The sequence below is a fragment of the Orycteropus afer genome, unplaced genomic scaffold (assembly GCF_000298275.1).
Source record: "Orycteropus afer afer isolate SDZICR_OR568_19922 unplaced genomic scaffold, OryAfe1.0 scaffold00196, whole genome shotgun sequence".
Classification (NCBI taxonomy): domain Eukaryota; kingdom Metazoa; phylum Chordata; class Mammalia; order Tubulidentata; family Orycteropodidae; genus Orycteropus; species Orycteropus afer.
In genome coordinates, this window is record NW_006921783.1 from 4,928,167 (window position 1) to 4,944,212 (window position 16,046).

The 16,046-nt window shown below is 37.8% G+C and overlaps 1 protein-coding gene across 1 annotated transcript in view; it reads left to right on the forward strand.

Moving 5' to 3' along the window:
• AATF (apoptosis antagonizing transcription factor) overlaps positions 1 to 16,046 on the forward strand; it is a 176,765-nt gene that overhangs the window by 132,519 nt on the left and 28,200 nt on the right. The window contains exons 9-10 of the mRNA XM_007947889.2: positions 4,239 to 4,306; positions 7,439 to 7,519. Of these exons, the coding sequence (XP_007946080.1) occupies positions 4,239 to 4,306; positions 7,439 to 7,519 (149 nt within the window). The remainder of the gene's footprint in view (positions 1 to 4,238; positions 4,307 to 7,438; positions 7,520 to 16,046) is intronic.

Sequence of the window (16,046 nt, forward strand, 5' to 3'; positions counted from 1 at the left end):
CCATATCCCTAAAGAATGTTGATGGGATCTGGATTGGGATTGCATTGAATGTATAGATTGCTTTGGGTAGAACTGACATTTTCACAATGTTTAGTCTTCCTATCCACGAGCATGGAATGTTTTTCCATTTATGTAGGTCTCTTATGAAGGATAACAGATATTTAAGAGACATTAAAGAGTCATTTGAAATCTCTGAGCCTGGGCAGAGTTTTTTGACTCATGGACTTCTTTGAAGTATAACTGTACTGTGAACTAACTCTTGGTTGGAGCATTCCCAAATATCAGAACCTAGAAATCTTGTTTCTGAGGAGAAAGGCTGCCTCCTTTCTCCAGAAATCATTCCTTTGCTCACCTGCCTAGGAAATTAAATATCTGGATGCTAGCATATATAGGATGGGGAAGGGGGCAGAAGGTCCCAAAGATTAGCATAGAGCCTTTTCCTTGTACTTCATCCCCACTACCTTCTGTGCTTGATATCCCTGAGTCTGGAGCTTCTGTGGTTCAGTTTTTCCAGAGAATAAAATTACTTTTCTCCCTGCGAGGGGAAGTGGTAGAGGTGGTAAGTCACTTGGCTATGTGGGATAAGGGAAGGCCCAGTAGTCCTGCCTTCTCCCCTCTCTGATGGTAACTCTGCTCCAAGTACCAATTCTCACAAGGTGTCTCTGGGCCACATTGTTTCCACTCTCACATTCATCCCCTCCTTTTTCTCCTTTATTCCTCTATCTCCCTACTGCCTTTGAAAAATTTATGAAAGTTTACTCTCACTAGTTTTCCTTTTCTTTTTTCTTTCTTATGGATTAATATATTTATTTTATTCTACTGTCTTTAGAGGAGTTGAGGAGAGGGAGACAAGATAAACTAATGTGTTCAATCTGCTATTTCTAACTGACTCTGGAATGCGTTTTTTTCTAGGCAAAGTATTACACTTGCTGATCAGGTGCTGAGTAGTCCTGTCAGTGCTGTTTCTCATGCATGGTATAGGTTAAGTAGGTTTGTGTGGGCTGCCCTGGGACCTGACCACATCAGTGATGTTTCTCTAGACCTGGAGAAGCTGTCAGACCTTTCTGAGTTGAGAAATATTTGGAGGAATTATAACAGAGTTGTTGATAACAGAGTAGAACAAACATGTGGCGTAGACCTCTTCATTTTCCAGGTCACATAGAAGATTATTGTGTCATCATTGTCAAAATAAAACATTCTAATAACTGTAACAGAAACTTGAATTTTCGTGGAAAACTTTGTTCTTAAAGTTAAGCATATATAAAAATTGAACTCAGAGGCAGAATTAAATTTTCCAGCCAGTATCCCTAAAGGCTCATTTTTTAGCATCTTTTTTTGAAAGCTGTGTTCCTAATTAAATGTAAGCCCAGTGATAGTGCTAGCTGTAGGAAGTAGTGAGAGCCATGGGAATAGTTTACTTTTTTGTTACTTTCTCATTTCTACCTTGAACACGCACAACAGGATCTTCTGAACATTGGACTGAATAGAATAGGTGGGTAGATAGATCAATAAAACAATCTTTGTAATCATAAATAACTAAAATTAGATATGCAGAGCACATGTATAGTGAAAAATACAGTGCCAATACGTGAAATACACAGAGTGCCTGAAAGTAAACGCTGCACCAGCTTGATGTTTGAATTGCAAAGACCACTGCAAGTGTAATAGAGCCACTGCAATTGTGTGGCTGCACTTCCCAGGCTTCGAGCAGGGCATATGGACTCTCTTCCAAACGATCGCTCCTGTTGTGCGGAGGCAGCCTTCCATGAGTACTTGCTCCCCGGTAGCCATGTGACTGACCCAGTCTCAAGGGATCAGAAACGATTATGAAACCAGGAACAGTTGTAATCTCTAATGTGTCCGAAACAATGTAAGGGCAATGAAATGCAGTCACTCCATTATTTACCTTCAGTTTTATTCTTTTCTTTCTCTATCTTATTCTTTTTTAAAAAATTAGCCATCCCTCCCCTCAACCTTGCTTTCAATGGAGTATTGACTAGGAACCAGAAGCCCATTTTTGCTTAGCCTTAAGGGCAGCTGTGTGCAGAGTAGCAGTGTTACATAGGTTTACTGTGTCGTATGTCTGTGTAACACTGGATTTGGATCTTGTATTTAGCTGCCAGAAGTGACTGTGATGAAGTAGGAGAGATAAACTGATAGATTGACTGCCAGAAAGATGTTGAGAATCAATCAGATAAACAAGCTAGAGAAATGGCTTGCTGTTTTCTAGTGATAATAATCCAGTGGCCTCTGGTCTACGCATTTTTAAATGTAATTGCTGTGGTAATAACGTCCAAAATAAGCAAGTGAAAAACCATCGCGGGAGGTTTTTTAATTGCAATTGAGATATCCTTTTCCCTTTTGCAGTAAAGAGTCATCTTACGAAAGTGAATGTTTTTACAAATTTATTTTACTACTTCCAGTGCCTACTTACATAAACAAATAAGAATTAGAAAGTGAACTACTTTCACAGGAATTTATTCCTCCTTCTCTATCCCCCCACAGGCTTCAACTATTTAGGTGAAATATATAAATTGCTACCATGCTTTATTGACAGAATACTTATTTTTGTGAAGAAGCAAGCTTAAAAGTCAACACTGACAAATGATTAGCAGGAACCAGTTTCTTTTAGTGTCCTCCTTTAGGTTTCTCTCAGAAAATTTTTGGAATTTTAATCCCTGTTGCTATTTCTGTGCATATAGCACTGATACAGGTGAGACAGTATCTGGTTTTATTATTGTAATTTAAAATTCTTCTCCTTTAATGTTTAACTTTTAAATCCATTTGCCTTCTCTCTACCTGGGGAGCTTTGGTGGCGTCGTGCTTAAGGCATTTCACTGCTGACCAGAAGGCTGATGGTTCAGTTCCACCAGACACTCCTCAAAAGGAAGGTTGGGCAGTCTGCTTCCATAGTGATACCTCCTCGAAAACCAAGGAGGGGTCGCTATGAGTAGGATCCAACTAGACAGCAGTGAGAGTTTTTGAGTTCTCTTCACCTCGGACTTTAAGATCCAGTGTGAATTCCTAAGTCTGTGTGAATGGTATAACTGTAGACTTAGAGTGCATGCGTGCAGGATTAAGAGGGGAGTAGGAGAGTAATTTAGAATTCCCATGGAGTTGAATTGTATAGGTTCAGAGACTGGCCCTCTGTCTTGTATTAGTGAGATATATATGTATGGAATATATATGTATACCCCCAAAAAAACCAAACTCACTGCCTTCAAGTTGGTTCTGACTCATAATGACCCCCCTTTGGGTTTCCGAGGCAGTATCTCTACGGAAGTAGATCGCCCAGTCTTCCTTGTGGCTGGTGGGTTTGAACCACCAGCATTCTGATTAGTGGTCACATGCCTTAGGCACTATGCCACCAGCTCCGTTTATTTATGCGTGCGTGCGTGTGTGTGTGTGTGTGTGTGTGTGTGTATAATTTTTTTTTGGTTGTCTCTTACAGTTTTTGTGATTGTGACTGTGTTGGTGTCATATATGGTCAGATTATTTAATACTAAGCATGGTAGAGGAGCTCTGGTAGCATAGTGCCTAAGGCACTTGACTGCTAACCAGAAGTCTGGCAGTTCAAACCCAACAGCCACTCCTTGGAAGGAAGGTTGGGACAATCTACTTCCATATGATACTGCCTGGGAAACCCAGGGAGGGGTAGCTATGAGTCAGGTCCAACTTGACAGCATATAACAACAACAATCACCATGGCAGAGTACTAGGTACAGAAAGCATGAAGATGAAGGCTATAATTTTAATTATATACAATAAAGGCTTTTGCCTGAGGAGGACCTTCCTGCCTGCTGGAGGTTACAGGTCAAAAGTTAACCATGTACCATTATCCTGTTGGTGAGAAGCTGATGGTTTTTCCTTTTTGCCACATAGCCCTTCCTACCTGACCTTTTAAAGATTCCCCATTGATATCGATGGGGTGGACAAAACTAATCATAAAAACAATGAAGGGAACATTGCACACTCATTGATCCATTTGAAATGAACTGCAGTACAGTAAGTCTTCCAGATGGACTTCTGTTCTCAGCTATTGCTATGCCACCTTTTTAAAGATGTATAAATATGAAAGGGTTAATGGAATTCAGTCATGCTTTTGCCACTGGGTTATCCCTTATTGATTGTAGTCTTAGAGCTGTCACTATGCCATTCAGAATTCCTTCTGTGCCCTTTTAAAGTCACTTGGTGCTGGAAAATGATAAATAAATCAGTCACTTTCCTTTTTCCTCTAGCTCCTTCGAGAACTCATAGAACGGAAGACCAGCTCCTTGGATCCCAATGATCAGGTGGCCATGGGAAGGTAATTTAGATATGACTTTCTATTCATGCAGGCAGCCTCTACAGGAAGTTCCCGATTTAAGACAGGGTTCTGTTCTGATGACTCCATTGTAAATCAGTTCTGACATAAGGTTAATAACTTATTTTATTTATTTTTTGGTTTTCATTGTTACTGCCTTTTATTATCAGTATTTTTACAAATCTAACCTTTATTTTTCATAGGGGGTTAGAAAACATTATTTCTAAACTTACAGATACATTTTAACATTATATGTGTTAGTATCACTAACAATAAGGCCCTTGACTACTAACCAGGAGGCTGGCGATTCAAACTCACCAGCCAACTCCTCAGAAGGAAGGTTGGGCAATCTACTTCCATAGTGATACTACCTTGGAAACCTATGGAGGGTCGCTGTGAGTCGGGTCTCTATGAGTCGGGTCTGACTCGATGGCACATAACAACAACAATAAGATGTAAAAAAACAAACAAAACCAAAAACCAGCCAGGTATAAGTGCAGTTTGTCTTTAAGTTGGGTGGTTGTTAGGTGCCGTCGAGTCACTTCCAACTCATAGCGACCCCATGCATAGCAGAACGAAACACCACCCGATCCCACGCCAGCTCCACGATCCTTGCTATCCTTGAGCCCATTGTCACAGCCACCATGTCAGTCCATCTTGTTGAAGGCCTTCCCCTCTTTTGTCAACCCTCCACCTTACCAAGCATGACATCGTTCTCCAGGGAATAGTCCCCTCTGACAACATGACCAGAGTAGGTGAGACGAAGTCTGGCCACCCTCGTTTCCAAGGAGCATCTCGACTGCACTTCCTCCAGGACAGATCTGTTAGTTCTTTTGGCAGCCCATGGTACCTTCAGCATTCTTCACCAGCACCACAACTCAAAAGCATCAACTCTTCTTTGGTCTTCCTTATTCATTGTCCAGCTCTCACATGCATATGAGCGATTGGAAATATCATGGCCTGTGTCAGGTGACATCCTTGCTCCTCAGCACTTGAAAGAGTTCCTTCGCAGCCAACCTACCCAGTGCAACACGTCATCTAATGTCCTGACTGCTGCTTCCATTGGCCTCAATTGTAGAACGAAGCAATGTGAATTCTTTGACAACCTCAATCTTTTCTCCATTTATTGTGATGCTGCTTATTGGTCCAGTTGTGAGGATTTTTGTCTTCTTTATATTGAGATGTAATCTATTCTGCAGACTGTGTTCCTCAATCTTCATCAGTAAGTGCCTCAAGTCATGCTCATTTTCAGCAAGCAAAGTTGTATCAGTGTATCTCAGGTTGTTAATGATTCTTCTTCCTTTTCCACTTAAGTTGGGTACTACTTGTATATAGGCTGCTTGCATGAATAATATGTACAATATTTTCTCCCTTTGGGTCCCCTTAATTCAGCCTCAAAGGAAATAATGATTGGCCTTATCATGAAAGTTAAGCAATATAGTAAGAGCTAGAAAGACAGAGTGACGGAAAGCCTAATGTTTATCTTCCATTGCCATAGAGTGCAATTTGAAAAGAGATTAGAAAATACCTACATACGTATGTTTGTTTTCCAAACTCTTCCTCATGCTCTTTGCGCTCTGGTTTGGGTTGTGATCGTATCCGTATCTCTCTGTTGACCAGTGAGTAAAAAGTAGTCACCCAGATATGTGCTCTCAGCCGTCAGAATGTAGCACTATGTATAACAGGTTCCTTGCTTAGAGTTGAATCTGCTTTGTTAGAGCCTGCCCTAATTTAGACCTTCACCTCTTCAGTAAAAGCTTCAGCACAATTAGAAATGGAACGTGGCAGCATTACCCAGATGTCAGGGTAGAATGTAAAGTAGTGAAGGAAGGCTCTTGTGTGGATGTTTCATCCTGTGGTTGGAAAATAAAAAGGGCATTTAGAGTGCTACCTAATGAATAGTGTACATTTAAATAGCCATGAGCCATAATTTGCAAAAGCATGAAAGGAAACAAAAGCTTCAAGTGCCAGAATGGGATTCAGGACAGAACAGCATTTTGAGAAAGCAATGAAAAATTTGTATTGATAAAATAGTTTTATTTGAGTAAAACATTATTTGAGTTCTAGGGCAGGATGTTGTTGATATTTTGTGCATCTCTGGAATGTTATAGAGAGCTGTTCGCTATAAATTTAATGTGATAGAGCGAATTGCATTTAAGTGGTGATTATATTGTACATTTATCTGACTTTACAATAAAATAGATTATGGTAATTAAGATTATATTAAGATTACAGTAATTGGATTTCCCTAGTTTTTTTTTCTGATGTTGAGTTTTCGTTATATAAATCAGGTAAGATGACTGGCTGCTGCGGGTGCCTTTTTTTTTTTTTTTTTTTAAGAAACATTTGTTTAAGCAATTTATGAAGATTTTCTTAGCCTAGTATCCTTTATTTGAAAAATTAATTTCTTATCTAAAATGACTGTAGAAAATGTGAATCTTGTTTGGATCCTGGTTCAAACAAACCAACTGTAAAATTGAAACAATACAGGAAATTTAAAGACTGTCTGAATATTTGATAGTAAAGAATTGCTGTTAACTTTTTTTTTTTTTTAAATCATAATGGTATTGAGGTTATATTGAGAGGAGGGAATCCTTATCTTTTATGGAAATACTGAAATATTTACAGATGAAATGAAAATCAAATAAAATGACTTTAATATCAGTAATGGATAATTATAAAAAATTAGCAAAAAGTAGGAAATACAAGAAAAAGCACTTGGCTGTTAGCAAAGAGAAAATTAGATTTAAAGAATTCAAACCAAACAGCAGTAGCAACATTAATAATAGACTATGTTGCACAGCTAAAACATTAAAAGAAAATGCAAGCAGTCATACTCCTTTTTATGGGTTTTCCTGCAGACTGGTAGATTTGTGCTTGTCACAGCAACTCCACATGCTAAGGAGCATAGTTAACCAAATTTGCTGTAGAATTTCACAGCTGCCATATGTTTTTTACCATTGCTCAAATCCTCTTCAATTGATTAGTCACTTTGGCCCCAGACTATCTTCAGGAACTTGATGTAGGTTGATGATTCTTTCTGCAGGGTTGTGAGTGAGAAAAATTCCAATTTGTCAATAGGTATGACTATTTTCTGTTAGTGGTGATGCATAACATTGCTTGTGAATTTCCTAGGCAATGGCTTGCAATCCAGAAGTTACGAAGCAAAATCCACAAGAAAGTAGATAGGAAAGCCAGCAAAGGAAGAAAACTTCGGTGAGTTATCTTTTAGAAAAAATTAATATGATATGTGTCTTTCTTCTTTTGGCATTTTGGCTATTGTGTAATTTTTCTATTTCATCTCATGATTCTGCCTTTAAGGATCATAAAAATAACCAGAACAATATTTGAATCTTTTTTGAGACTCATTTTTTCTGACTCTTAAATGGAAATTTTATATTAATTACTTTTTGTTCCGTTGTTGTGAATGAGTGAATGACATAATACATACATTTTCGTAAAAGAGAAATAACAAGAAAACAAAGACAAGATAGTTGAAATTATCTTTTTTTAAAAATGATTTATATAGAAGTATATAAAAATTTTACTTAAAAGTCTTATTTAGAATAGGCTTATATTGGCCCATTTTCATGATGCCATGTATGTACATAGAATGCTAAAAAGATGTAAATGAAGGACTGCAGAGAATGTTAGTAATGTACTTAAATGAAATGAGAAATACAATTTTTTATAAGAAAATATGGAAATTTCTGGCTGTAGGAAAACTCTCAACCCTTTGAACTCTTTAAGGAGTCTCATAAGAATACCAAGGCCAAGGAATAGGAAAGAGCAGGAATTGACATTTCTATACATTTAAGTTTAGATACTTGTGTGTGTATATGTATAGATACAGATATAGATATAGAGGGCGCTCTGGTAGCATAGTGCCTAAGGCATTTGACTGCTAACCAGAAGGCTGGCAGTTCAAACCCACCAGCCACTCCTCAGAAGGAAGGTTGGGCAATCTATTTCCGTGGTGATACTGCCTCAGAAACCCAGGGAGGGGTTGCTATGAGTCAGGGCCGACTCTTTGGCACATAACAACAACAACAGATAGATATAGATATAGATGTAGATATAGATAGAATATATAGATTATATAATATCATTCACACAAAGCCTCAGTGTCGAAGAAATTACTTGTAATTCAGATGCACACCAAAGAAATCTTAAATCTTAACCTGTGTTAGGACAGTCTTAGATAGCTAATCCCAGGTCCCTATTTTAGAGCCTGTCTGTCATTAAATTTCCTTTAGACAGATTGGATCTATCTCATAGTTTAAGACCATGGAGAAATAGATTTCACAGCTAATTTTAATATTTAACAAAACTCATTAGGAAATGTTTCCTTTAACTTGCATAAGTGCAAAGTAGTTTTTCATTATCTTTTGATTCAAAGCCACTCCTTCAATCGCAGGTTAAGTTGTTTTAATTTAACTTTTTCATACATGTAGGTCTCCACTAAAAATGAACAAGTCTCTAGGTTCATTTTTAGTGTAGTGGTTAAAAGCATGGACTTGAGAGTCAGAATGCCTGAGTTGGAATCCCAGTTTTGACACTGACTGTTTGTTACTTTGGGCAAGATACTTAACCTCTCTGTGCCGTTTTTTTCATCTGTAAAGTAGAGATGCTGATAGTGCTAGTCTCATAGTGTTGCTGTGCATAGTAAGTGAGTATGTGTAACAATTAGAACAGTGGCAGGTACACAGTAAGCACCATCTACATATTTGTTGCCACTATCACTGTCATTATTGTTGCTATCATTGTTCCAAGACTTCATCAGTTTCCTGCTCTAATTTTCTCTTACTTGCTCACTAATATACCTCTTCTCCTCTCTACCCGCTCTCCTCCCCAAGGATTTAAAAAAGAATGTTGCTAACACTGCTTTGTAAGTGACTAGGCTGAATGATTGCTTTATTCCTTAATATTTGGGTTTAGCCATTTTTCTTGGTCCTATTCTTTTAAAATTTCCTCTTTGTGAGACCATCAGTGTTCTCTAGAGGGAAGAGCCCAGGATTTTAACTTAGACAACTTGGATTCAAATACCTTCTCTGTCTGGCTGTATGATTTTGGTTATTCTTTATTCTCTGAGTCTTTCTTTTCTTATTTACTTAGTGGTGACAACAATCCCTATGTTAGAGATTTGGTTTGAGGATTAAATGAGATAATGTGTAAATATCTGGCATAGTAGACATTAAAAAATGTTAGTTTCTTGTGTGTTTATCTGTTGGTATATCTTTTGTAATATAGATGTTTCAAAAGAATTGAGAGGAAAAAAGGCCATTTCTACATTATTGTATTTTTATGAATTTTGGAGGCAAATAATTATATTTGTATGCCCCTTGAGGGCAAGAACTGTGCTACTTTATCTTTTTTTTTTTTTAATTTTATATAATTTATTTTTTTAAAAAACTTTTTATTTGATTTGGGTGGAACTTTACAGATTAATACATTTTCCATTCAACAGTTCATACACATTTTATTTCATGACATTGATAGCAATCCCCAAATGTAACAGCTCTCTTCCCACTTCCTCCCTGTGGTTATTTTTCCCTGTGTCCTTCTTTCCTATGCATTTCTGCCCTCTGAGCTTTCTCTTTGCACAAATGCAGCCCTTCCAATCTCTCGTAGATAGTTGTTCTAAGGAGAGTGCCCAGCTGGGTAATTGTCCACCTTGTAGGTGAACAATTGTTTAATTCTTGTGTCCTGTTCTGCTGAAAGTTAAGCCACAGAGTGAGTTCAATTCCAGGCCTGAAGGATGACCAGGGGCCACAGTCTTGGGGGTTTCACTAGTCTCTATCAGACCAGTAAGCCTGGCCTTTTCTCTCTTTCTTTTCTTTTTTAAACTATTTTGAGCTTTGTTCCACATTTTTCTTCCATTCTATCCAGGATCTCCAATTTTGATCCCTTTCCAAGTGGTTGGCAGTGGTAACCGGGCACCACTCTAGTTCTTCTGGTCTCAGAGTCATATAGGCTGCTGTTCCCATGGTCCACTAGTCCCTTGGGCTAATTGTTTCCATGTGTTTTTGATTTTTTTCACTATTCTTTGCTTCAGATGAGGAGAGACTAACTGTTGTATCTTGGAAGATTTTAAGACCCCAGTTGCTACTTACCAGAATAGGATGTAGAACAATGTTTTTGCATAGTATGTTACGGCAATTGAGCTCTATGTACCCCGTGATCATTGTCCCAAGGCCCCAGTGTGCTACTTTATCTTGTAATATAATTCCAAACTTATTATCTATATAGTGCTTATAGACATTAGTCACCCAGAAAATGATTTTGGATGATTATGATAGTAGTAAAATTAAAATGCTCATCAGGTAATTAGAAATGGCTGTAACTGTAAACATAAAATAGATTAATAAATCTGGATGTGTATTAGAGAAGTAAGCACTTTTCTAGCATGGCAAATAACTTAGGAGAACGGGCCTGTTGTACCACAAATCAGAGTTATTATTTATCATGTTGGAAAAATAAAACAATTTCATTAAATAGCAACTGCTTTTCTTATATTAATTGACTAAACTAGCCTTATTAAGCTATTCATTAGAGGTATATTTTTAAAAAATTACGTATTACATACTTTTGTTCTTGTGGCATTTGATAGTAATTGAGATGCCCACAACCCCATGTATTCAGATGCATTTAAAATCTTATGTCAGCAGCAGGAAGTCAGGAAACAGACATTCTATTTAAATAGGAATAAACATTAAGAAATGGTTTGCATGTCCTCCCTGTTCTAGGAATCATACTAGACTCTGGGTAAGATCCAGTCTGCCCCCAGGAAACATTTAGTCTGGAGGGGATGACACACAATAAACAGACTATGATACTGTGTGGTAAGTGCTATGGTAGACATAACCCTGGAGTAGGGTTACCAGTACAGATTAGAAAAGACTAAGGAGACATCACAGCATGGTGTAATGTAGGATCATAGATTGAATCCTAGAAAATGGCTACCTTACTCTTGGGAATGCAGATAGCTCAGGAAGACTTTGTATAAGCTGCAACATCCACACTGAGCCTTGAGAAACTAGTAAGAGTCTAACAGGAGCAAAAAGAACATTTGCAAAAACACAGACTTGAGAGCATAAGTGGCCTATGTTGAGAACTATAAGTAATTAATTTTGACAGAGACCTAACATGGATATGGCGAGTGGCAGGAGATGAGGCTGTATGAGTAGGCATGTGCTAGACCCTGGCCATGCCAAGAATGTTATGCTTCATTCTATAGATGATAATGAATCACTAAAAGATTTTGTGATGAATGTTGTCATCACATTTGCATTTTAGATAATTCTAGGGATTTTATAGAAATGGATTAGAAGTATTATGAGAGCAAGGGCTGGCATGAATAGAAAATGATAGATTGAGAGACATTTATGAGGGTAAGTAATTGGTGCTTAGGAGTACTGGTGTGAGGTGCTGAAGGGAAGTGAGGCTTGAATGGCTCCCAGGGTTTCTGAGGGAACTGGGTGGGTTATGGTATCATTCATTGATACGATACACAGAGAAGCTGCAAAGAGGAAATCATTTGTTTATTGAGGGAGAGAGTAAAATAGGTTCAGGATGTGTTGAGTTCGACACAACTTTGAGAAAACCAAGTTCAAAGATAGGTTTTTGGGTTAAAAGAAGATGTAGATATTTGTTGATGTTTTGGAAACAATTGCTGTTTCCCAAGGAATGTGTAGAATGACAGGGATTATACAGTGATAAGAATAGAACCCTGAAGAATGTGAACATACATGAGGGACACAAAGGAAGAGGAACTAAGAAAGGACAGTGACAAAGAGTGGTCATTGAGGTGGAGGACAGGAGAGAGTGCTGTACAGCAGAAGGGAGGAGAATGTTTAATGTGAGGTCAGGAGTGCTAGATGTGTCAGAGAAATCAAGTAGCGAAGGTAGATTTTATCTGTGATCACATTTCTCCAGGAATGAGATGGTATGGATTACTGTAGAAGCCCAAAAACCAGATTAAGAACCATTCATACTTGAAAGACCTTTAGCATTTCTGCATAAACTTGTACTGTCTTAATTGGTTTGTTTTATAATAGCCTTTTTCACATATAGTTGATGCAACAGTAGAAGGTCATGTGTAACTTCAGTTGTTAAATGTAGAGAAAACTGGAAAAAAAAAACCAAAAACTCACTGCCATCGAGTTGGATCCAACTCATAGTGACCACTCGTTGGGTTTCCGAGGTGGCTTTACTATGGAAGTAGATGCCCAGTCTTCCTTCTGAGTAGTGGCTAGAGGGTTTGAACCATCAGCCTTCTGGTTAGCAGTCAAATGCCTTAGGCACTGTGCCACCAGGGTCCAGTAACCATTGTTGCAGACAAGATCCACCAATAGACAAGTTTGGGGAGAAATACTTTACTTGCACAGTCTCAAAGTAGCTCTTCCATGGTATTTATCAGTTACAAAGGACAAAATAGTAACTTTATAGTGGAGTAACCCAGCAGACCCCTACCTTAACCAAGTGTTCAAGATTAACAACACCAGCAGTAAGACATATCTATACCCTTGTGTGTTCAGTAGGACATAGCATCATTTTTGTGGTATTCTTGCCCAAAATGCGTAACCTCAAACTAACCATGAGAAGACATTTGACAAGTCTAAATTGTGAAACATTTTAGAAAATAACTGACCTGTTATCAAAAGTGTCAAGGTCTTGAAAAACAAGAACTGAAGAACTATCACAGATTAGAGAGGGCTAAGGACACAGCAGTCAATGTAAGTTCCTAGATTGAATTCTGGAAAAGAAAAAGCACACTAGAATGAAAATTGGTGACTTTGAATATAGTCTATAGTTTAGTTAGTAGTATTGTACCAATGTTAATTTCCTGGTTTTGATGATTGCAGTATTGTTATGTAATTTGTTCATGTTAAGGCAAGCTGAATGTGAAAGTTAAGGTGTCAACTTGGCTGGGCCACGATTCTAAGTGGTTTAGCAGTTACGATGTAGCCATCCCTCATGATGAGATCTGACATAATCACCTCCATGATGAGATCTGCTATAAGCAGCCAGTCATTTGAAAGGGGCTTTCTTTCAGAGTGTGGCCTGCTTCCAGTATATGTGGAAACGCTCTGGGAAAACTTTTTGCTCAATCTGGGTCCTGCATCTGGGTTGCCGTCATCTCTGGTTCTTATACTTGAACCAGTGGTCTGCTGTATTGCCTGTCGATCTTGGATTCTTGGTACCCTGTAGGTACGGGAGTCAGGAGAAGTGACCAGCTTGATGTTGGACCCAAAGACCCACATTGTAGCACCCTCTGTAAATGTGGGAGCCATTTCCTTGAGATAATTTCTCTCTCTCTCTCATTGTATATATAAGCTTCACTGGTTTTGCTTCTCTATAGAACACAGCCTAAGAGACTGACTGAGGTGTATACTTAAAGTCTCTGTATTATTTTTGTGAGTTTTCTTAAAAATTATTGCAAAATAATTTTTTTTTTTTTAAAGCCATGTGTTTTATGTATTTCTTGGTTTTGTCATTTGTACTCACTTGGCTGCCCTTGTAGTATACTGTGAAGGATGTGGTCAGAATCAGAGTAATCTTTACTAGTAGCAATAGTGATTGCTGATGTTTCTAGAACTCTCACTGTCGGTCATTGTGCTGAACAGTTTATGTGCAGAGGCAGAAAGACTGAAGCTTTGAAGCCAAACTGTCTAGGTTTGGAATCTGACTCTTCTACTTAGTGGATTTGAGACCTTGGACACGTTATTTTATATCAATGCCTCAGTTACATCATCTGTGGAAAGAATGTACTAATAAAAGTCACATCTCATAGATTTGTTAGGCAGATTAAATGAGCTAATTCATGTGCAGTGCTTACAGAAGATAAGTAACGCACCAGCATTACATAGCTAGTAAGTAGTGAGGTGGGATTTGAGCTCAGTGGTCTGATTCTAGATAGAGCTCATGTTTCTAACTCCTGGCTGCTGAATTGTTTTCTCTGGGCAGACACCAAAATGACATCTTGGCTACGTTAGCACCCTGACCTAAAGGATTCAACTAAGTCACGCTGGCTAATTGAGAATATTATAAATATCTCCCTTAAATTAGACCTCAAGGAGAGCAGGTAGGGTGTGCCGGCTATTGTCACTGATACTAGGTCCCACCTGTGAGCAGTTTTTGGGAAGACAAGATTTTCACAAGGATCAACATCACTTTGTGGAAACAATATTTAATATGATACCAGCATCAGACTGGGCATGTCAACTTGATAATTGGATGCCAAAAAGTAATTTATAACAACAACAACAAAAATAAACATTTTACTTTTTGGATATAATTATAATTATTGATTATCAGTATTTTATTCAGAATTATATATAAGTGGATTTGATCATGATTTAATCAGACCTTATCTTCTAAATTAATTAAATCTCTAATCTTTAATAATGAGATGTCTTACTGTGTTGGTCTATTTTTCTGCAACAAAATTGCATTTATCTTTTCTTTGTATGGGTTGTTGAAGACTTTTTAATACTAAAACATGCATCTATCCAGCAATACTGAGACGAGATAAAAATGCATTGCATTAAGTGTACATTACTAAGTAGTCTTTTTAATCTGATTACTTTTTAAAGTATGTCTTTCATCATGCAGTTAATAATTATTAAATATATTGTATTGAAGTGTAAAGGTGCTCTATAGAGCAGTGCCAGCCAATAAAAATACAATGTGAGTCACATATATAATTTAAATTTTCTAGAAATCACCTTAAAAAAAGTAAAAGGAAGCAGATGAAATTAATTTTAATATTTCATTTAACCCAATATACCAAATATATTATTTCAACAATTTATTATTTTAACAATTATTAGTGATATATTTTACTTTTTTTTTTCCATACCAAGTCTTCAAAATCTGATGAGTTTCTTACAATTATAGCACATCAGTTACATTTTAAGTATTCAACCACATGTGGCAAGTGGCTGCTGTATCGGATAAGCGCAACTGTGGAGTATATTGTTGTTAGACTCATAGTGACCCTGTCTGTGTACAACGGAATGAAACACTGCCTAGACCTGTGCCATCCTCACAATTCTTGATATGCTTGAGCCCATCATTGCAGCCACTGTGTCATTCCGTCTTGTTGAATGTCTTCCCCTTTCTCACTGGCCCTCTACTTTACCAAGCATTATATCCTTCTCCAGAGACTGGTCCTTTCTAACAACATGACCAAAGTACGTGAGACAAAGTCTGGCCATTCTCGCTCCTAAGGAGCAGAGATGGTTGATATTCTTCATCTAGAAAACGAATTAAACCTGTCTTTGCACATAATTAAGAATACTATACATTTATTGACAGTATTTAAGCAAAAGGGTTACATGAATGTACTCTCATACCCTTACGATAATAAACATTGACACAACCTTGAGTCCCTCTGGGTGGTGCAAATAGTTAAGCACTTGACTACTAGCTGAAAGGTTGGCAGTTCAAATCCAACCAGAGGAACCTTGGAAGATGCCTAGAAATCTGTTTCTGAAAGGTCATAGCCTTGAAAACCATATGGAGCAATTCTGCTCTGCACATACAAGCTAGAATCCACTCGACAGCAACTAACAACAGCAACAAGAAAATAAGGTGACACAACTTTTGGAAAAGGTTTTTGGCCCAATTTTTCAATTTTAATTGTGTATACTTTTAGCTTTGGAAACTCTGGTAGCATAGTACCTGAGGCACTTGACTGCTAATCAGAAGGCTGGAGGTTCAAACCCACCAGCCACTCCTC